Genomic DNA, 22,134 nt, shown 5'->3' with positions numbered 1-22,134 from the left:
ATTACTTTATTTACTATTTATTTATTTGGCTGCACCAAGTCTTAGTCACGGCATGCAGGATCTTTAGTTGCTGGTGTGTGGGATCTAGTTTCCTGACCAGGGATTGAAACTGGGACCCTGCATGGGGAATGTGGAGTCTTAGCCACTGGACCACCAGGGAAGTCCCTCCTCCTGAATTTTTAATCTTGGTGACTAGTCCTACTCTGTGCAACCCCATAGATGGCAGCCCGCCAGGCTCCCCAGTCCCTGGGATTCTCCAGGCAAGAACACTGGAGTGGGTTGCCATTTCCTTCTATGACTAGACTTTCTTCTTCCACTCTCCACCCCAAATCCTTGATTCTGTTTCCTTTATACCTGCAAATGTGATACGTTTGCTGTCTTTTACACCCATCAGAACTGTTACCATCTTGTGCTAGCCAGCTTCATGTGCGTGCATGCGTGCCAAGTTGCTTCAGTCATCCGACTCTTTGTGACCCCATGGACTGTAGCCCGTCAAGCTCCTCTGTCCATGGAATTCTCCAGGCAAGAATACTGGAGTGGGTTCCCATGCCCTCCTCCAGTGGATCTTCCTGACTCAGGGATCAAACCTGAGGCTCTTGCATTGCAGGCGGATTCTTTACTGCTGAGCCACTGGGGAAGCACCCAGCCAGCTTCATTATCTGGCCTAAATTCCTGAGATTGCTGACTAGTCTCTCTGCTTCCAGTTTGCCCACCTGCCATGGGCATCCATCCTCCAGACCCTGTACGTGCAAGTTTCATCACATCCTTCCCCTTCTTGAAACTGAACCCACTTGTCATGGGATAACTTCTAGGGTGAGCTTCCAACCCCTTGGCATAGCACACGTGACCTGCCATTGCCTTCTTTTTTATTTGCATTTATTTGACTGCCCTGGGTCTTAGTTGTGGCATGTGGGATCTAGTTCCCTGACCAGGGATTGAACCTGGATCCCCTGAACTGGGAGCTCAGAATTTTTGCCGCTGGACCACCAGGGAAGTCCCTGTCTGATGCCTTCTGTTTTCCCTTTTCCTCCATCTCCTCACCCCAAGTAGCATACCAGCCATGCCAAATGCTTCCTAAGCCCCCAGACACTTGAAGCTGTTCCTTTTACCCCAAGAGGCTATATGGCTTTATTTTTTTAATCTCACTGTTTAAAAATATCAGACAGCTCTTCTCTATAAATTAAGACAAAGCACAAGTTGAAAGGGTGAAATACGATGTTATCTTGGGACCCAGCTATATTACTGAGTAAATTTTATCTCAATATGAGAAATCGTTTGAAAATCATAATGTCTGTATTTTTATCTTCTGGGTTTATGGTTTCTCCTTACTGTGCAAACCATTTATAAGAAAGAATGATTTTCTGACTCCTATTTTTCCTTGAGAGGAAGCAACTGTTTTCCTTGCAGTAAAGAATGGGGATAGTCAGCATACACAGGTCATATGGATGTTAAATGAGAGAAATAGCTGCCAACTAGTATCATTATCAACAAGAAAAGCACCAGTCTGAGAAGGCCAGGAAGGGGACGTGCAGAGACTCGAAAGCTTAGTGACCTGACTTTGCACAGCTGGGCTGGATTTTCTCCATATTGCAGACCAGAAACCTAAGAACGAAAGAGGTTGACTTCCCCAGTGGCAGGCATTTCCGAAGTGACTGAAAGGGGACTTCACTTATGGCTTGTAGGAGAGCTTCTTTTGTTTTGGGTTTTTTTTTTCCTCATCACACTACAAGAGGATGGAAGAGTCCTGGACCACTTTTGAGGTTCTACACTAAGAAGCAATAGAGCAGAATCACCCACTGCTACTGAGTAATACAGGGAAAACAGGGAAGGAGGAGTCTTACAAAAAAGGAGCCCATTGTCTCAGCTGGGAATGGAATGGCTTTAGCTATTTATTCTAGAATCCCTTTCTTTGCTGCCTGCAGGCGTGTTTCAAGTGTCAATTATTGAACAGTCTGTGGTGAAGGTTATGTACTTTTCCAGTGTCAACCACATGCCTTTATTCCTGAGACCTCACACAAACTGTGTTTGACACCATGTTGGCCGTACTCTTTCTGCGTTCAGCTGTTGGGATTCCCACATAAATCATCCTGATGTCAAAGTCTCTATGGATTCTGAAATCTTACTTATGAAATTCTCTTTAGTCAGCAGGAATAAAAATGTACATGCCTTGTGGAGCAGCAACAATTTTAAAGGAATGGAGAAATTAAGCATAACGTGACACCTTATTCTTCTTTCCTTTCTATAGAGGTTTGATCTTGTTTTTATTTTTAATAAAGACATTTTTCTTCATAACTGAGAATATTGATCTATAATAATTTTTCTCTTACATGGAATATTCCAGCTCTGCCTTTACAGACTCTCATTAAGTTTCTTTTAAAAAAAATTTCTTAAAGTGCAGACTTTTCCATTATTTAATCATTTTCAAAGACAGCACTACATCCTGAAAAGAAACACAGCTTTTGCAGTCTTAGAGACTTAGGCTTGAATCCTGCATCTGCTACATCCACGCTATGTAACCTTAAGATAATTATTTAATCTAAGTCTACATTTCATTTGGTTTGTAAACAGCAGATAAAAACAATGACCTTAGAAGCCTATTAACCTATAGGCTGTTGGGAGCACCATAGGTTAAAATAACAAGATTCTGATGTGACCTAAAAAGGCAAACACTCAGCAAAAGTAGCGATTACATCATAATATTACTCTTACACTAACTGTAATATTTATTGGTGTGTTTTCACAAGATGAGATTTAGAAACGCAATGATTACTTTGTGTTTTTTAAAATTTTTATTTATTTATTTATGATTTATTTCTGTCTGTGCTGGGTCTTCCTTGCTTTCTCTCGTTGCAGCAAGCTGGGCCTACCTTTAGTTGCGGTGGCTCTTCTCGTTTCAGTGGCTTTGCTTGCTGTGGAGCACAGGCTCTAGGGCATGCACCCTTCAATAGCTGCAGCACATGGGCTCACTCATTGTTAGCCCACAGGCTTAGTTGCCCCGAGGTATGTGGGATCTTCCCAGACTGAGGATCGAACCAGTGTCCCCTGAATTGAAAGGCAGATTCTCAGCCACTGGACCGCCAGGGAAGCCCTAAGTGTGATGATTTGCACTGGTAACACTGGAAGCAGTCTGCACACTTTTTTTTTTTTTTTAATCTCATTTCTCAGGCTCTGTGCTTCTCATTGGCGTTTACAGATGATTACGGATGAACAATACTTGATTTCTGTCTTTGCGGGTGTCTCTGCCTAATGAGGGACAGGAGTGAGTGAGTGAATGGAGTGTGAAAAGTGCGACGTGAGAAGTGTGAGCTGGCTGGACTTGCTTGACTGTCAACGGGGAGGAGGTTATATGTGAAATTGGAAAGACACCAACTCTGTAGGGCTTTGCAAACTCTTTCATAGTGATTTTTTTGAAAAGCACAATAACTATTCAGTTCCCTGGAAAGCACACTCCTCCACAGCACGGCAAAATAACTGCAGCAAGGTGGTTAAGAGTCCAGAATCTGTTAAGAGTTAAAAATATTTCAGATCTTAGCAAGAGAGAAGAAACTCTCTGCTCTGTCATAAATACTTTTCTTAAATCTAATATTTTAAGAAATATTAGATTTAATATTTTGAGGCTATGTTTCATGGAGATATGGTATACAGATTAACTCTTGCTTAGTATTAATATTTTTACTACAAAATTATTGCATGAGAACCAAATAGAAGTATATCAACTAAATGGCAATGGTCTTAGCTTCCTTATCAAACCCATCCGTCTCCCTTGAGGTCACTTGAGTACCATGTGTGGCTTTTCTGTATATACAGTCAGTCACATGCACGCATTTCTTTTGACTTTGACTAGAATTAATTGTGATAGCAAAGAAGCAACAAGTACATATTTCCTAGAATATGGGAGACAGTCTGTCTTCCTTCCCACTTACTGGCTACTGATCTTGAATTCCTGGACTTCAGCTTCTGTATCTGTATCTATATAGTTGCTGCTGCTGCTAAGTCGCTTCAGTCGTGTCCGTCTCTGTGCGACCCCATAGACGGCAGCCCATCAGGCTCCCCCGTCCCTGGGATTCTCTAGGCAAGAACACTGGAGCGGGTTGCCATTTCCTTCTCCAATGCAGGAAAGTGAAAAGGGAAAGTGAAGTCGCTCAGTCGTATCCAACTCTTAGCGACCCCATGGACCACAGCCTACCAGGCTCCTCCATTCATGGGATTTTCCAGGCAAGAGTACTGGAGTTGGGTGCCATTGCCTTCTCCAACTATCTATATAATAGAGATGATAACAAACCTACCTCAAAGGGTTATTAGTGCTTAAAACAATTCAGGCACACTAAAAATACTCATGGACGTGAGTTTGAGTGAACTCCAGGAGTTGGCGATGGACAGGGAGGCCTGGCGTGCTGCAATTCATGGGGTCGCAAAGAGTCGGACATGACTGAGCGACTGAACTGAACTGAACTGAAAAATAATTAATGTTTGCTATTTTACTTGTCCTTCCCTTGCTGATTCAGATGGTAAAAGAATCTACTTGCAATGTGGGAGACCCAGGTTTGACCCCTGGGTTGGGAAGATCCCCTGGAGAAGGGGGATAGCAACCCACTCCAGTATTCTTGCCTGGAGAATTCAATGGACAGAGGAGCCTGGCAGGCTACAGTCCATGGGATCACAAAGAGTCAGACACGACTGAACAACTGTGTTATGAATATTATTTTATGTTATACTTACTTCACGTAACAGTGTATCATGAAAAACTTTATGATGGTACCCATAAACCCGACTAATTCTTTTCAATGGCTACACAATATTTCACAGTGTGGCTGTAATGCGTTTTAAAACTTCTCTACTGATGAGCATTTAAGTTGTTTTCAGATCTTTCTTCTGTTACACATGTGAGATAGTAGATATCTTCTTCACATATGCAAAATGTCTTTTATTTCTCTAGTGTTTATCATTATATTAGGTTTTAGATGCCATAAAGAATAGTGGTTAGGGAATTGTACATTGAATCTGGGTTGAGAAATCAATTAGTAAGTTATGATCAGCTTTCCTTCCTGTCCCTTGTTTATATGAAACAAATATTAAAAGTCTTAAAAACACTCTTCTAGAGGTGGGTTCTCAACAGTGTTTGTTGAATAAATAATATTCAGGAATCCTTCTTCAGAGGCTACTGGATGGTAGAAAACTCTAATGCCCTTGACATTTAAATTTTATTTTAAACTTATAGCAACCCTGAAAATGATGAAATCAGAGTTTGGGAGTAAAACCAGATTGACAGTAGAATCTCTGATAACATCGTCTTTTCTGGAGAAAAGCTCCCCACATATTCTCAGCTGAAATCTTGGAAAGACTTAGTCCTTAAGTTATAAGCATTTTTAGACATGTCCTGTCTTTTCTTTCTTCTTTCTGAGGCAATTATAGTTGGCAAGGGAAAGAAATGTCAAAACATGCCTTTAAACTGATATATACTAAACCTATATTTGAACTTTATTTTTCCAGCAGGAATTTTGAAAATGCTTGTTAAAGACTAAATATGAAGTCGTTCTTAAGAATGTTTATGTATTTTTTTGAAAGAAAAGCACAGAAAGGCTCAGTCAAAATTATTCAACACTCATTTTTTAAAACATGTTATTTATAGAAGGAAGTTAACCTGATTTTGTGTTTCTTCCTATTTACAGAAGTAATACATGCTGCTTGGGGGAAAAAAAAAGTAAACTGTAGCAAATTAGTATGTGAAGAAACACATAGGAAAGGAGGTAAAATTTCCTCCTAATCCCATCTCTAGGAAATAACGAGTCAGCAGTTTGATATATATTCTACACCACCTTGCTTTTTCCTTATTGGTTTCATATAGCCTTCTTGCATCCTTTTATTTTACCTATTTTCCTCCAGTTTTGTTTACAGCTATGTTTATAAGTCTTTTTGTTCTTCAATCCAGTCTATGGGTTTTAAATAAGAAATTACCTTATCTAATTAAGTAATATAGTTGTGCTTTTTATTTGGCATCTGTCTGTATGGATTTTTCCTTTACAGCTTCTTTTGTCAAGAAAGTTTTCTGTATCCTTTGTGACTGTTATTTTCTGCTGGTTTCTGTCCTATTGGTGGCAAATCATAATTTTAATGAAGATAAAATTTACTATCTGCCTAACAAAGTTTACTGTCTTGAAAAAGACAAGGACATGGAAGGGTTTAGAGGCCCACTGAACTCCTCCATTTGTAACTTCCTCTCTGTTGTTTCAAGTTTCAGTTTCAGCATTAAGTTGAAAATATCGTTTATGATGATCATTTATGCTTGCACTAACTAGTTGGATTTACCAGCATATTTTATCAGTTGCTCAGCCAAGTCTCTTTCACTCAGTTCTTCTCTTTGATTTTTTTTCCTGTACTTTTAGCAATTTCCCAATGTGTATCTATAGGTGAGTAAAACCTTTGTCTTTGATCGCTGAAAATATCTATATTTTGCCCTTGAATTCTGTTTTCATCTGGTTTCTTTGATTCCAGTATTGGTTCACAGCCTTAAAATACCACCAGAAGCATTTACTTTTGGCTCCACTCCCCACTATGAAGTCCTATTGTTCCATTACATTTTTAGTTCACAGAAATGCTTACCTTCTTTCGAGCACAGCTGTCCCATTCCTTATCAAGTATAATAATGATGAGTGAACATCTTCAAATCTACCAAAAAGAAATGTCATGCTGTCTTTCATTTTTAATCTCTCATTACTGCTGATGAAGCCAAGTAGAGGGTATAAAATCACAAAACTGTCTTTAACCAGACATCAGTGTCTTACTAGCTTTTATATATACATATATACCTTTAAAAAAGGAAAGGAAAAAAATCAACTTCCTAGCCTGCTGTTTCAGTTTATGAATGAACTTACTACAATCAGACTCCTTCTGGGGGATCTTGCGCTTGTTTTCGGTTGTGCCCTAGTATAAATGAAGTACAACATGCACCTGTGTATGCATCTTTGTACATTTATGTTAACATTTCTGTATGATAAATTCCCTTTTATTGAATTGTGGGATGAACGTTATGTTCATTAAAATCTTGTGACCACCTTTTGCATTATGACCTCTCTCTTGCCTTAAAGTTAGTTAGCTTAAGGGCACACAGGGCTTCCCAGGTGTCTCCATGGTAACGAATCCACCTGTCAGTGCAAGAGACAAAGATGTGGGATTGATCCCTGGGTCGGGAAGATCCCCTGGAGGAGGGCATGGCAACCCACTCCAGTATTCTTGCCTGAAGGATTCCATGGATGGAGGAGCTTGGGGGGCTACAGTCCATAGGGTCGCAAAGAGTCAAACAGGACTCAATCAACTGAGCACACACACAAGGACACACACTTTTTCTTGGTATGGATCGTAATCCACTATTTCCCTGATGTGTGGTTTTAGACAGATCTCTTAATTTCCCTAATCCTTAGTTTCCTTGTCTGTGAAAACAGGGCTCACATACCTCATAGGGTGGCTGTAAGGATGAAGTAAGATAGTGTTGTATCTAACCACGAATCACTGTTTGCTAAAACACTGACATAAGCAAAAACAACCTGCAGATTGCTGAGACCTGTAGAGGTTTTCAAAAACACTGGTGCGATGCATGGATGGAACGGGGGGTATATGTAAATCTCTGTACCTTTTGCACAATTTTGCTGTGAACTGAAAACTACTCTAAAAAATATAGTCCACTGAAAAATGAGAAATAAAAAGAGACAGTGCTGGTGCTTAGGGGTCACCCACCGGAAATTCTGATTCGATAAATGGGAGGTGAGACCGAGCCTCAGTACCTTTAAATCTCCTTGGATAAATCTGATGCACATCTACCCTGGAAAAGCCTGCAGGCTAAGTATTTTAAAAGTGAAAGTTAAAAAATCTCTTGGAGTTCATGGTGGTGGCTATCCCTCGCCCCTGTGGGCTTGCTCCAGATTCAAATGGCTGCCCTCCACAGTCATTTTAGTGCAAAGACAACTTCTTCATCCTCCTGAGGCTTTATAACCCCACTGCCTGCTGCTAAGGACTGTGATCTTCTAACTCACCCACCACAAAGACACACAGTCAGTTCCCTACATACGAACGATTCCATTCTGACAGCACACTGGGGAGTCTAGTTTGTTCCTAAGTCCAGCAAAGTTAACCTTGGTAAGCAGTGACGGCTCAGATGGTAAAGAAGTCACTTGCAATGCAGGAAACATGGGTTCAACCCCTGGGTTAGGAAGATCCTCTGGAGAAGGAAATGGCAACCCTGAAAATTTTTCTTGCCTGGAAAATTCTGTGGACAGAGGAGCCTGGTGGGCTACAGTCCATGGTGTCCCAAAGAGTCAGACATGACTGAGCAAATAACACTTTTCACCCAACTAACACAATTTGCCATATAGTACTATAATAGGTTTATAACTGTAACTGTGCTATAATGTTAATAATATATACAAAACACAAACACAAAAAATTAAGAAAGCATTTTTATTTATTTATTTTCCCACCCTTGCTTTCTCCCACAGAGTCCAAAAACTGTTCTGTACATCTGTGTCTCTTTTGCTATCTTGCATATAAGATTGTCATTACCATCTTCCTAAATTCCATATATATGCATTAGTATACTATATTGTTTTTCTTTCTGGCTTACTTCACCCTGTATAATAGGCTCCAGTTTCATCCACCTCATTAGAACTGACTCAAATGTATTCTTTTTGATGGCTGAGTAATACTCCATTGTGTATATGTACCACAGCTTGCTTATCCATTCATCTGCTAATGGGCATCTAGGTTGCTTCCGTGTCCTGGCTATTATAAACAGTGCTGCGATGAACATTGGGGTACACGTGTCTCTTTCAACTCTGGCTTGCTTGGTGTGTATGCCCAGCAGTGGGCATACTGGGTCATATGGCAGTTCTATTCCCAGAAGAAAACATTTTTAATCATATAGTACAGTAATATCAGCTACCTTACTGCTGCTTTTACACCTGCTTCAGGACGTTCTGGGTTCAAAATGAAGATATTGTATTACTGTACTCTATACAGTGTGTGTGTGTGCAGGTGCTTAGTTGCTTGGTCCTGTCTGACTCTTTTGTGACCCCATGGACTGTAGCCCTCCATGCTTCTCTGTCCATAGGGTTTCCCAGGCAAGAATACTGGAGTGGGTTATCATTTCATCATCCGAGGAATCTTCCCCTACCCAGGGACTGAACCTTTGTCTCCTGCAATGGCAGGCTGATTCATTACCACTGAGCCACCTGGAAAGCCCGCTGTACATAGTACTGTATAAGAAAGTACACAAAAGCACAACCGCTTGTAGAGGATGCGCACACTTGATAATTCAGACATGTGAGCTAACTTTTGTGTTTGGACATACGAATGCACGTTCGCACCTTTGGAAGTTCCCAACTTGAAGGTTCATATGTAGGGGATTTCCTGTATTTGTTCATTTGCTCTGGCAAATCAATGGTCTTATTTTACAGGATGTTCATTCATTCCACAAATGTTAATTGAGCAACCTACGGCCAGGCATTGTTAGGAAAACATCAGTGAACAAAGGAGGTTGAATTCCTCCCCTTAGAGAGCTCAGAGCCTATGGGAGATGCAAGCCTGCAGTGGCTGGAGGGAGGGAGGGCTCTGATGGAGAAGACAGGAGACTCCCTGGCACAAGTGACTTCTCAACTGAAACCTGAGAGGAGCAAGAGTTATCCCGATGAGGAGGAGTGAAGAGTGTTCAAGGCAATGGTGATGCCATAGTGAAGACTGGGCTTGCCACATTTGACATTCAAGATACTGGATTATTGGATAGAAAGGAGGCCGGAAGGCAGTTTAAATGGCAAATGTTTTTAAAACCAAATGTTTAGTGTTTTACAAACCAGCGTTTTCAATTAATAGAAAGATGGTTAGGGAGTTTGGGATGGACATGTATACACTGCTGTATGTAAAATGAATAACCAGCAAGATCCTATTATACAGCACAGGGAACTCTGCTCAGTGTTGTGTGGCAGCCTGGATGGGAGAGGAGTTTGGTGGAGAATGGACACGTGTATATGCAGGGCTGAGTCTCTCTGCTGTCCACCTGAAGCTATCACAGCATTGTTAACCGGCTATTGATCAGTCACTAAGTCGTGTCCGACTCTGCGACCCTGTGGACTGCAGCAAGCCTGGCTTTCCTGTCCTTCACTGTCTTCCGGAGTTTGCTCAAATTCATGCCCGTTGAGTCGATGATGCTCTCTAATCATTTCATCCTCTGCCGCCCCTTCTCCTTTCCCTGCATCAGGGTCTTTTCCAGTGAGTCAGTTCTTCGCATCAGGTGGCCAAAGTACTAGAGCTTCAGCTTCAGCATCAGTCCTTCCAAAGAATATTCAAGGTTGATTTCCTTTGGTATTAACTGGTTTGATCTCCTTGCTGTCCAAAGGGCTCTCAAGAGTCTTCTCCAGTACCACTGTTCGAAAGCATCAATTCTTTAGCATTCAACCTTCTTTATGGCCCAACTCTCACATCCATACACGATCATTCGAAAAACCATCGCTTTGACTGGATGGATATTTGTTGGCAAAGTAACGTCTCTGTTTTTTTAATACTCTGTCTAGGTTTGTCATAGCTTTCCTCACAAGGAGCAAAGATCTTTTAATTTCATGACTCCACAGTCATGGTCCACAGTGATTTTGGAGCGCAAGAAAAGAAAATTCGTCACTGCTTCCATTTTTTCCCCCATCTATTAGCATGAAATGATGGGACTGGATGCCATGATCATAAGTTTTTTGAGTGTTGAGTTTTAAGCCAGCTCTCTCCTCTTTCACCCTCATCAGGAGGCTCTTTAGTTCCTCTTCAGTTTCTGCCATCAGAGTGTTATCACCTGCATATCTGAGGTTGTTGGTATTTCTTCCAGCTATATGCCAATATAAAATAAAATATTTTAAAAAGCCTGCTTTCAATCCTAAGAGCACTGAAACACTTGACAGGCTTTCTGCAAAGGCATTACCATGATGAGATTTTCTTTGGTGGATGGCTTCTGGTTAAGAACCTGGCTGAGTGGCTGCTAGAGGGGTTCAATGGTGGCTGATGCTGACTGCATCTAGGGTAGTGGCCATAAACAGAGAGAGAAACCAGGGGCGGGGCAGTGGTGGTGTGTCTACTGCGAGTTTGCCTGAAGGTGCCCGTGGCATGGGACTGTGTAGGCAGCTGGTTATCAAGGTCCAAAGCTCAGAAGAGAGATCTAAGTTGGTAATAATTTAGGGAGGTTCTTTTGTATTGTTTGCAGCACTGAATAAAAAGACGGCATAAAAGTTTTTGGGTTTTTTTTTTTTTCCATTCAGTTCTAAGCAAACATCTTAGAGCTACAACGCCTACTTGACTGATAGTCCAGGTACACGTGAGTAAATAAGATTTGGCTCCAGATAGCAATTACTCCAGGCACCTCTTCCTTTCATCTCCTGAGACACAAAGTAATTGTAAACATCAATCTAGACACCACAGACTCAGCAAGGGAAAAAAGTTCACTTTTTCCCTGTGGGGAAAGACTTGAGTTATTTTCCCTTTGTCTTCACTGCAGGTGTGTGTGTTGTGTGACTTGCTGAGCCGTCCTCATCAGCTTTGTTTGTAAGAAATAGACGTGATCCTATCTGTGTTGTTTGTGTTGAAAGTCTCTCCAACCTTGAAAGGCATATTAATGTTTAATGAACTAAAACAGACTTTTCTGTAGTCAATGCCTTGATCTGTGCCCTTTATTTAGAAGTGTTAAGACCACAAAGGATACAGAGAGTAAAGTTTGGCTTCCCCTAATTTCACACTATGTCATGTGGCCAATTTAAAACTTTCCTTGTGGTGCTCACACACTATTTGGATATAACTTATCTTTTGTCTCCAGAGGGAATAAACATGAGTTCTGCCGTGTTTTCTGTGGATGATGGAGTGGTGAAGAATGACGGTTTTGTGGCATGTTGTGGGTGTGGGCTGTGGCATACACGACTTTAATTGATCGTTCTCTCATTCCGGGTAGTAATATCAGCTGCTGACTTTTCTCTGCTAAGACTGTAAACTTACAAGACACAGCGTGTATTTAAGATCTGACTCTAGGGACTTTCCCAGTGGTCCAGTGGTTAAGACTCTTTGCTTCCAATGCAGGGGGCATGGATTCAATCCCTGGTTGGGGAACTAAGATCCATACCATAGGGCATGACCAAAACAAATTTTTTTTGTTCACAAAATTAAATGGGTCTTTTTTTCTGATTTGCTTGAAGTTGTAATGTGAATATTTATAAAACTAATAGACAAAGGTCTACGGTTTACTTAACTTTTTAGAGAAACCAAGTGCCCATATAAAAACAAACAAGCACTAACCAAAAATAGGTGAGTTAAAATCTTATTTATAAATTATAATAATTTGCAAGAACAAGCAATTTTTTTGGATTTTGCCCAGATGTCTTTCAGCTGTTGACAGTTTTCATGCATCTATTCTTTCTTCCTTTCACTTGATTATTATCTATGTCCAGTAACCTCTTGCCAGTTATTTTGAGTGATTATTTATAACTCAGCTCATTGCTTGAGAATGTTTAAGTCCTTCATATTACCTGAGATTCTGTCCAAATGATGACAATTATAAATAGTATTTAAGTTTTAGAGACGGATGATGAGGTATTGAGAAATTGAAACTAGGCAGTTAACAAGAGTTATTTCTCTTCTAAAAATATTCAGTTGTGTTTTAATTTCATTATAGTCACTTTATATTTTAATCACAAAGATTTCAAATTGATTAGTAGACCGATTTTCCAGTCATCATGAGTAGAGCACAGAGGAAGAGAAATTACGTAAATAACTCAAATCCATAGATATGCCAAAGTCCATCTTAAGGAAAGAAATCTTTCTTAATGCCTTCTATTACCTGCAGTAGTAAAGTTGAGAGATTGAGGATTAAAATCCTCCTTTCATCTTCCCTCTTTCTTTCTTCTGGCGGTAACTACATACTACACAATGGCGATATGATAATGTTGTTTGCATTATTCCCATAAAACTTACTATGTATTGTTACATGCACTGTTACCTCCCACCTGTCTCTCTTTTCTTCTTCTCTCTTGTTTTCTCTCTCTCTCTCTCACACACACACAAAGAACATAGGTCAGACACATAATAGATGTCCTACATATGGTAACTGTCATCATTACTCTTCATTCTTAACAGCAATTAGGATTAAAATTTTTCAGAGTACTATGTAAAACATTTTTTCTTATTGAAATGCACATTGAGTGATACCATAAAAACACGTGATCTACAGTTGACAGAGTGAGTCTGAACACACACAGGCAGAACAAAGCTTTGGCTCTGTGGAGCCCGTGTGGTGATTAATGATCACCTTCCCTTAAACGATTTTATTCTGTTCCACCTCTAGTATGCGTCTGGGAGGCATACAGAGACAGGACAGGAGGGATCATTCTTAAATAGGAGGTCTTCCTTACTGCACTTCCCAGATCTCCCCCATAACTCTAATCTGCACAATGATGTGGTTTGTCAGGAATGTAAAGAGACTTAGATTACTTGCTGGATGCCAATGATCAGGCCTCTGCCATGATTATGTTAATAAAAGCCTTTTAAAAGACATACAGATGTGCTTGGTGCAGCTGTCTGGTCCAAGTAAGCATTTTCAGGGTTCTGTCTTCACCTTTGCCCCCTACTCAGGTGTGAGAAATGTAAGGAATTTATTGGCTTGTAGTTGAGGTCCACCTTAGCTGAGGTGAATAAGATTAACACCTTCATCCACACACATCCCCTGACATGCCCAGGCACCCTCCAGGTCTAAAGGATGAGAAGCCAGTGAAAGTATGCTACGGGCAGATTTTTTGTTTCGTGAACCAAAGCGTGCAGGCAAAATGTCCAAGGTTGGTTGTATATTAATAAAGAGTCTAAGGAGCTCTATGCTTTTTTTTATACACCCCTTAGGAAGAAACAAAGAAAACACCAGTTTCAATGAAGATGATTTAATTTGTGGACAGGAAAATAAAGAACCTTTACTCCACTTGAGCAGTGCCCCAAACTGGCTTTCCTGTGTGGCTGTGAGCCACGATTGTAGAGTTTTGTCTGATTTTTGTGTTTGGTAATTCAATTAGACGCTCTGAAATGGGATAGTCATTTCCTGAATGGCCCTGCCTTTTAGGAAACACTGATGTGAGTGTGAGTTGTGTGATCTTTTAGACTTAGTCCTTCGGAATCTTGTAAAACCAAACACAGATAACTAAAATATCTTGAGCCAAAGGCTGTTTGCCTTATTATGTGAATATATGCAATTAATTTATCTTTGTTAATGGTTGCTTATAAAATAAGCTCACAGTGGGTAAAGTATATGCTTTATATGCTATTTCTGCCTTTTCCCATGAGCCTATAAATATTTCAGAATAAGTCTGGGGATTTTTTAAAGTAAGCTCACAAATCATCTCTCTACTTTTTTCATTAGTCAGCTAACTGCAGTCCCTCAGACTTACAGCTGTTTTGCAAGGTAAACTGCTAGTCACAAGGGGAATTCATCACCAGTACTGGGAAAAAATATAAAGTCTCCAATGTAAGTGTCTATTTTAATGACCTGAGTCACACAATTTTCATCCATGTTTAAGACAAATGTAAACTCCTTGGTATGAGATTATTTTTCTAGTGGAACCTCCATTGGTATAGAGTTCCCTCAAAACCTTATCAGTTCAGTTCAGACACTCAATCGTGTCCGACTCTTTGCAAACCCATGAACTGCAGCACACCAGGCCTCCCTGTCCATCACCAACTCCCGGAGTTTACTCAAACTCATGTCCATTGAGTTGGTGATGCCATCCAACCATCTCATCCTCTGTCATCCCCTTCTCCTCCTGCCTTCAATCTTTCCCAGCATCAAGGTCTTTTCCAATGAGTCAGTTCTTCACATCAGGTAGCCAAAGGATTGGAGTTTCAGCTTCAGAGTCAGTCCTTCAAATGAGTGTTCAGGACTGTTTTCCTTTAAGATTGACAGGTTGGATCTCCTTGCAGTCCAAGGGACTCTCAAGAGTCTTCTCCAACACCACAGTTCAAGACATAAATTCTTCTGCACTCAACTTTCTTTATAGTCCAACTCTCACATCCATACATGACCACTGGAAAAACCATAGCCTTGACTAGATGGACCTTTGTTGGCAAAGTAATGTCTCTGCTTCTGAATATGCTATCTAGGTTGGTCATAACTTTTCTTCCAAGGAGTAAGCGTCTTTTAATTTCATGGCTGCAATCACCATCTGCAGTGATTTTGGAGCTCCCAAAATAAAGTCAGCCACTGTTTCCACTGTTTCCCCATCTATTTGCCATGAAGTGATGGGACCAGATGCCATGATCTTCGTTTTCTGAATGTTAAGCTTTAAGCTAACTTTTTCACTCTCCTCTTTCACCTTCATCAAGAGGCTCTTTAGTTCTTCTTCACTTTCTGCCATGAGGGTGGTGTCATCTGCATATCTGAGGTTATTGATATTTCTCCCGGCAATCTTGATTCCAGCTTGTGCTTCATCCAGCCCAACATTTCTCATGATGTACTCTGCATGTAAGTTAAATGAGCAGGATGACAATATACAGCCTTGATGTACTCCTTTTCCTATTTGAAACCAGTCTGTTGTTCCATGTCCAGTTCTAACTGTTGCTTCCTGACCTGCATACAGGTTTCTTAAAGAAGCAGGTTAGGTGATCTGGTATTCCCATCTCTTTCAGAATTTTCCAGTTTATTGTGATCCACACAGTCAAAGGCTTTGGCATAGTCAATAGAGCAGAAATAGATGTTTTTCTGGAACTCTCTTGTTTTTTCGATGATCCAGTGAATGTTGACAATTTGATTTCTGGTTCCTCTGCCTTTTCTAAAACCAGCTTGAACATCTGGAAGTTCATGGCTCATGGTTCTTGTATTGCTGAGACCCCAATTCAATTCCTGGGTCAGGAAGATCCTCTGGAGAAGGGACAGGCTACCCACTCCAGTATTCTTGGGCTTCCATGGTAGCTCAGCAAGTAAAGAATCTGCCTGCAATTCGGGAGACCTGAGTTTGATCCCTGGGTTGGGAAGATGCCCTGGAGAAGGGAACACTTACCCACTCCAGTATTCTGACCTGGAGAACTGCATGGACTATATAGTCCATGGGTTCACAAAGAAACAGGGCTGAGCGACTTTCACTTTCATTGGACTAGAAGATGTCATTATGCAAATAGTCTCCAAAGTGATAACTCAGTAGGACACATGTTGACCAGTCGGGCCAAATTTACAAAATTTCAGTCTTATTTGTTTTGTTTCATTTTGTTGCTGTTTTACCAGCTAAACGTTTAGGAAATGCATTTAGGAACCATTCATAATTCCACGTACAGGGGACAAAGTAACTCATATGCCTCAAAATAAGAATGTTCCATTAGAGGGACTTCCCTGGCAGTCCAGTGGTTAAGACTCGGAGCTTCCACTGCAGGGGCCACTAATTCGACCCCTGGTCTGGGAATTAAGCTCCAGCAAGCTGCAAGACACAGCCAAAAAAAAAACAATAAAAAAAGTTTCATTAGACACTTTACTGTGTGTATTTTTGTTTTTCAACAGAGACATTTTGATCTGAAGCCCTGTATAAGTCTAGACATTAAAGAGATGTCATCAGGACCTCCCTGGTGGTCCAGTGGCTAAGACGCAGTGCTCCCAAAGCAGAGGGCACTGGTTTGGTCCCTGGTCAGGGTTCTAGGACTCTCGTTCCGCGTGGCATGGCCAAAATAAATTAATCAAATACAGAGGTGTTATCTTGCTAAAAGGAAATAATATGAGCTTATAAGGATGTCTATGAGATGAGGCTAACTGTTCTTTGTAATTACGTATGTAGAGTTTGATGTGGAAAAGCAAACGTCACAAAAGTGGTTTCTGTTTCCTGCTTCACAGAGCCCGTCTTCTACTTTGGAGACGTCGAGTACTCTGTGGATGAGAGTGCGGGCTCGGTGGAGGTGCGGGTGTGGCGGAGCGGCACTGACCTGTCCCAGGCTTCCAGTGTCACCGTGACATCGCAGAAAACAGACCCTCCCTCAGCCGATGGTGAGCAGTTTCCTACAATGATTCTTTTTAATTATTCTACAATTTTCAACTTCTTATGACAAAATACCTTAAAGTCCAAATACTTCTCTTCTGTTGAAGCAGTCTGATGGAATGTACTTTTTTCCTGACGCTATTGCTATATAGTAGGTAAATTTACACTCTGTTTACTATTTTGAGAAAAGGCACCCTGGGGCCACAAATCGAAAGCTAAGTTATAAACATGTAAGTCAACAACTCTAACTTTGAATGCCTTTTTTTGCCCTAATGGGTTCTATCTATACTTGGCAAATCTACCATCGCTGAATCCTATGACGTCATCTGCACAGCAGGAATAATCTTGCTGGCCATGCTTTCAGAATCTAGTGACATTTAAGTATCATGCAGGTGTGGATCTCTGGCTTAGCTCCCTCTTCATTTTAAACAAACATCCCCATAAGTACTTGAGCCCCAAAGACTTTTTCTACCTTTCATTATACAATCTGTCCTAGTTGACATGTGCTTGCCTTTGATTCTGGAATCTACATGTGCAAAAAGTTGATCGTGAAACTTAGGACAAGCATAAGATATGAAATTTCCTTCTCTTTGTCTCATTTAAAGGACCAGTAAAGGACTTCCCTGGTGGCCCAGTGGCTAAGACTCCATGCTCCCAATGCAAGAGATCCAGTTATCGAACTGGTCAGGGAACTAGATCCCACGTGCTGAAACCGTGAGATCTGCAACTAAGACCCAGTGCAGCCCAATAATAAATAAATAAAAATACTTCAAAAAAAATAACCAATACTACAATTTACCTCTTTCTCATTCATACATACATGCACACATATGACACACATCACACGCTCATCACACAAAGCAAGCAGTGGCCATTCCATTTTAAAAGTCACCCTCAAGTTTTCACTTTTTAAATGTCGTAGAACCAGTAGAGTGCTTTGAATGTGGTCTGTGTCCAATAAACATTTGTTTCGCCAAGTTAGTCATTTCTTTAGAGAAAATTCAAATCAAACAGATGAGAATAAAGATGTAGAAGCAGAGAACAAGAAAAATACAAAAGGAAACACAATGAGATACAGAGATTTGTAAAAATAAATTAAAGACGTGTACTTAATTATAGTTGCATATTCAGAGGTAAATAGATACCAAATTAGAGTTAGACGAGCATTAGATATGAAAACAAAGAGATAATACTGAACTGTCTCCCCTATTCCCAGTCTTCATGGATGTCATGCCTAAAGATTAAGAGAAAGTTTTGTTTCTTAAATACTTTAGACATATATGAAGGTGTCAACATTAGTATGCACCCCACCGTCTGAAAAATAATACACTAAAAGCGAAATATGTCTTTGAGAATAAAAGATTGCTCTGTTTGCCAGGGATAGGAATGGGTGATGTGTGTTGGACAAAAACATATCTGAAATATGTTGCTTTAACCAGCAGGCAATCACACACCTAAATAAGATGTTCTGTAGTACCTTCTGAAAATAAAAAATGGTTTTTTAACTAAGGTTAACTATTCCATGTTTATATTTCATAACTTATTATGATCAAATACTTGATTGATAGGCTGATTGTATTTAGACCTTATTTTTATTAGCTCTAATTGAGACTTCAAAAATAGATAAACTACAAGATAGAAACTAAAATAACAGAAAAGTAAAATAACCTTAGACATAGATAAGACAGAGTTAGGAACCTGATCTTTGAGCTACCATCTCAGTAACCAATGTAAATGCTAATTTTTTACATTTCATTAAATATATTTCTCTGTAATGTTATGCTAGTCAATATATTTTTAAAAGAATTATAAACAAGTCTGTTGAATACATAGTTTGCATCTCGTAATTTTGTGTACATTTAGCCAGTCCCCAGATGAAAAAATCTTTTGTTCCCGTCACAGCTGGAACAGACTACGTGGGAATCAGCCGTAATTTAGATTTTGCACCTGGAGTCAACATGCAAACCGTTCGTGTTATCATTTTGGATGATCTCGGACAACCAATGCTGGAGGGTGTTGAGCAGTTTGAATTGGTTCTCCGAATGCCTATGAATGCAGCTCTTGGGGACCCCAGCAAAGCCACGGTGATCATAAATGATTCTGTCTCAGATTGTGAGTGTTTATTAACTGCTGACGACAAGTAAAAAGATAGGCTAGTGTTTACACAAATGTTAAGTAAAATGATAAACTAGGCTTTGTATGGATGTGAATTTGAGCAAACCCCAGGAGATAGTGAAGGACAGGGGAGCCTGCGGCAGTCCACGGGGTCACAAAGAGTCAGACACGACTGAGCCACTGAATAACAGTGAGAGCCTTTTCAAAGGGATGTGGGGGAAGGATCGGTTCCAGCTCTCAGTTTGTAGATGGCCATCTTTTCTGGATGTGTCTTTACATCACTTTCTATGTGTATGTGTGTTTAAATTTCCCCTTTTGTACAAGCGCGCCGGTCATATTGAATTAAGGCCCACGCTGATGCCCTCATTTTCCCTTCCTTGGTTCTGTAAAGACCCTGTCTCCACATAAAGTCATATTCTCAGGTATTGGGTGTTAGGACTTCACTCTATGAACGGGGGTCAGGGAGGGGGCTGTGGACGGACAGGTCATCCCATAGTAATACCTTAGCTGACAGTCTTTCTTTCTTCTCCTGATTGTTTTCTTATTGTTTTGATAGAATTAGATAGTCTCAGAAGAAAAACTTTTAGTCTTCCTTTCAAATTAAAATAAAAGTGAGATTGTTATCATTACGTTGCTTGTGTGTCGAGAACTCCCTCCCATAGACGGGTGCAACTGCGTGAGATTGCACAAACCCTTGAGTATTAATGGTCTTTTCCCACTTCTCAACACTAGACACTTTCTGTTATCTCCTTACACACAGACAGTCCTGAAATTACTCCTAATGATATGCCAAAAGCGAGGCTTTCTGACTCATCATTGAAAGGAAATTCTAAATAATCTTCTACCATGATGATCTTGATATTACTTGGAGGAATCTAACCTATTGTCAATGAGATCTATAGTTAATTGACCTAGTATAGGTGTCACCTGTGTTTTCTATAAAGGCTTCCCTGGTGGCTCGGATGGTAAAGAATCTACCTGCAATGCAGGAGACCAGGGTTCAATCCCTGGGTCAGGAAGATCCCCTGGAGAAGGGAATGGCAACCCACTCCAGTAGTCTTGCCTAGAGAATCCCATGGACAGAGGAGCCTGGTGGGCTACAGTCCATGGGGTCACAAAGAGTCAGACATGACTGAGTGACTAACACTTCTTGATGCCATTCCACATGTATTATGTAATATATATATTATAGTCATTGTCATCTTTTCCATTATGGTCTGGGTAACTATGCTTGTAATTATGTACACAATCTTTAATGTTTTTCATATGAAGAAATTCTGAAAGGCTCTTGATTAAGCAATATATATAGATGGTGGCGGTTTAGTTGCTAAGTCATGTCCAACTCTTGCAAACCCATGGACTATAGCCCACCAGGCTTCTCTGTCCACTGGATTCTCCAGGCAAGAATAGTGGAGTGGGTTACCATTTCCTTCTGCAGGGGATCTTCCCGACCCAGAAATTGAACCCAGGTCTCCTGCATTGCAGGCAGATTCTTTACTGACTGAGCTATGAGGGAAACCCAATGTATATAAATACAGATATCTTAAAGTCTCTGGTTCTGTCTACTTTTTCCCATTTCATTGTATCTCCCTACTCCACAAAAGAGGCAGAGCAAAATGTCAAGGAAAAGGAAATCAGAGCTCTGGGTTAAGTGGTTAGCTCAAGCCCAAAATCCTGGCCAGTAACCGAGCTGAGACTGGGATCCAGTTCTTCTTGTCGTTGTTCTGGTATTCTTCCCACTGAACCATCTTTTCTGGAAGTCCATTTTCCTCAAATTTCTGTTCACTTTGATTCAGATATGTATGTTCTTGTGTTTTCTGCAGTACCTAAAATGCAATTCAAAGAACGAGTATATACTGGCAATGAAAATGATGGGCAAATAGTCGCCATGATCCACCGGAGTGGGGATATCCAATACAGGTCTTCAGTGAGATGCTACACGCGGCAGGGCTCCGCACAGGTGATGATGGACTTTGAAGAACGCCCCAATACTGACATCTCCATCATCACATTCCTCCCTGGTACGTTTCAGCGTGAAGTTTTTGAGTCTGCAGAAGCCAAGTTTTGGGTGTGAAGTATCTATTAAGGATACTTGATTCTACAAGTTCTAGATTCCCTCAAGCTTCTGACATGGTTTAATGTGCACTAGATGATAATAAAGTGAGGTTGATTTTAACAGCTTGAATGCATTTTCCTTTGGTCTCTGTGTCAGTGTATTGATTAGTTTCTAGTGATGTACTATATTGTTTGGGCTTCACTCATGGATCAGTGGTTAAGAACCCACCTGCCAATGCAGGAGATACAAGTTGGATCCCTAGGTCAGGACGATCCCCCTGGAGGAGGAAATGGCAACCCACTCTAGTATTCTTGCCTGGAGAATCCCATGGACAGAGGAGCCTGGCGGGCTACAGTCCATGGGGTCGCAAAAGAGTCAGACACGACTGAGCACACACACTATATGGTTTATTCAAAACTTATTCAGCAGAAAATGGCATGTTCAGATTTTACAATAGTGGGAAAGACTGAGTGTTCAAATGACAGAAATGAAAAGAAATAGGTGTCATGTTTTACATATGGATTCAACGTCTTAAAATACTTGACTGCTTTGATCCCATGTGTAAGAAACATGTGAAAGTGAAAGTCGTTCAGTCGTGTCTGACTCTTTGCCACCCCATGGACTATACAGTCCAAGAAACGTGTACTGTGATCCATTTGACAGTGACCAACTGGTACAAATTTGCTAAATTTGCATCCTGATCATAATGTTAGAAGTTGGTAAATGACATTGCCATTTACTCTTTTCCCAGTGTTAGAAATTGGTAAATGACATTGCCATTTATTCTTTTCCCCTTGTTTTCAGACATGAGTAACAACACTTAAAGACAGAAGAAATTCCCTGTACAAATAGGAACCTGTCATTGCATATGTTCATTCAGCAGATAGTAACTGAAGGCCTATTACATGCCAGACATTGCTCTTTGCGCTATTGATGCAGCAAGGGACAAAACAACATCCC

At 40.6% G+C, this 22,134-nt stretch overlaps 1 protein-coding gene across 1 annotated transcript in view; it reads left to right on the top strand.

Annotated features, from left to right (window-relative positions):
* Positions 1-22,134, top strand: part of FREM2 (FRAS1 related extracellular matrix 2) — a 156,795-nt gene that overhangs the window by 98,790 nt on the left and 35,871 nt on the right. The window contains exons 7-9 of the mRNA XM_069601488.1: positions 16,862-17,011; positions 18,906-19,115; positions 20,942-21,139. Coding sequence (XP_069457589.1) covers positions 16,862-17,011; positions 18,906-19,115; positions 20,942-21,139 — 558 coding nt within the window. The remainder of the gene's footprint in view (positions 1-16,861; positions 17,012-18,905; positions 19,116-20,941; positions 21,140-22,134) is intronic.

The sequence above is a fragment of the Ovis canadensis genome, chromosome 10, assembly GCF_042477335.2.
Source record: "Ovis canadensis isolate MfBH-ARS-UI-01 breed Bighorn chromosome 10, ARS-UI_OviCan_v2, whole genome shotgun sequence".
In the NCBI taxonomy this organism is placed as follows: Eukaryota; Metazoa; Chordata; class Mammalia; order Artiodactyla; family Bovidae; genus Ovis; species Ovis canadensis.
Note: the sequence above shows the minus strand (reverse complement) of the source record. Positions and strands in the feature narration are given on the sequence as shown.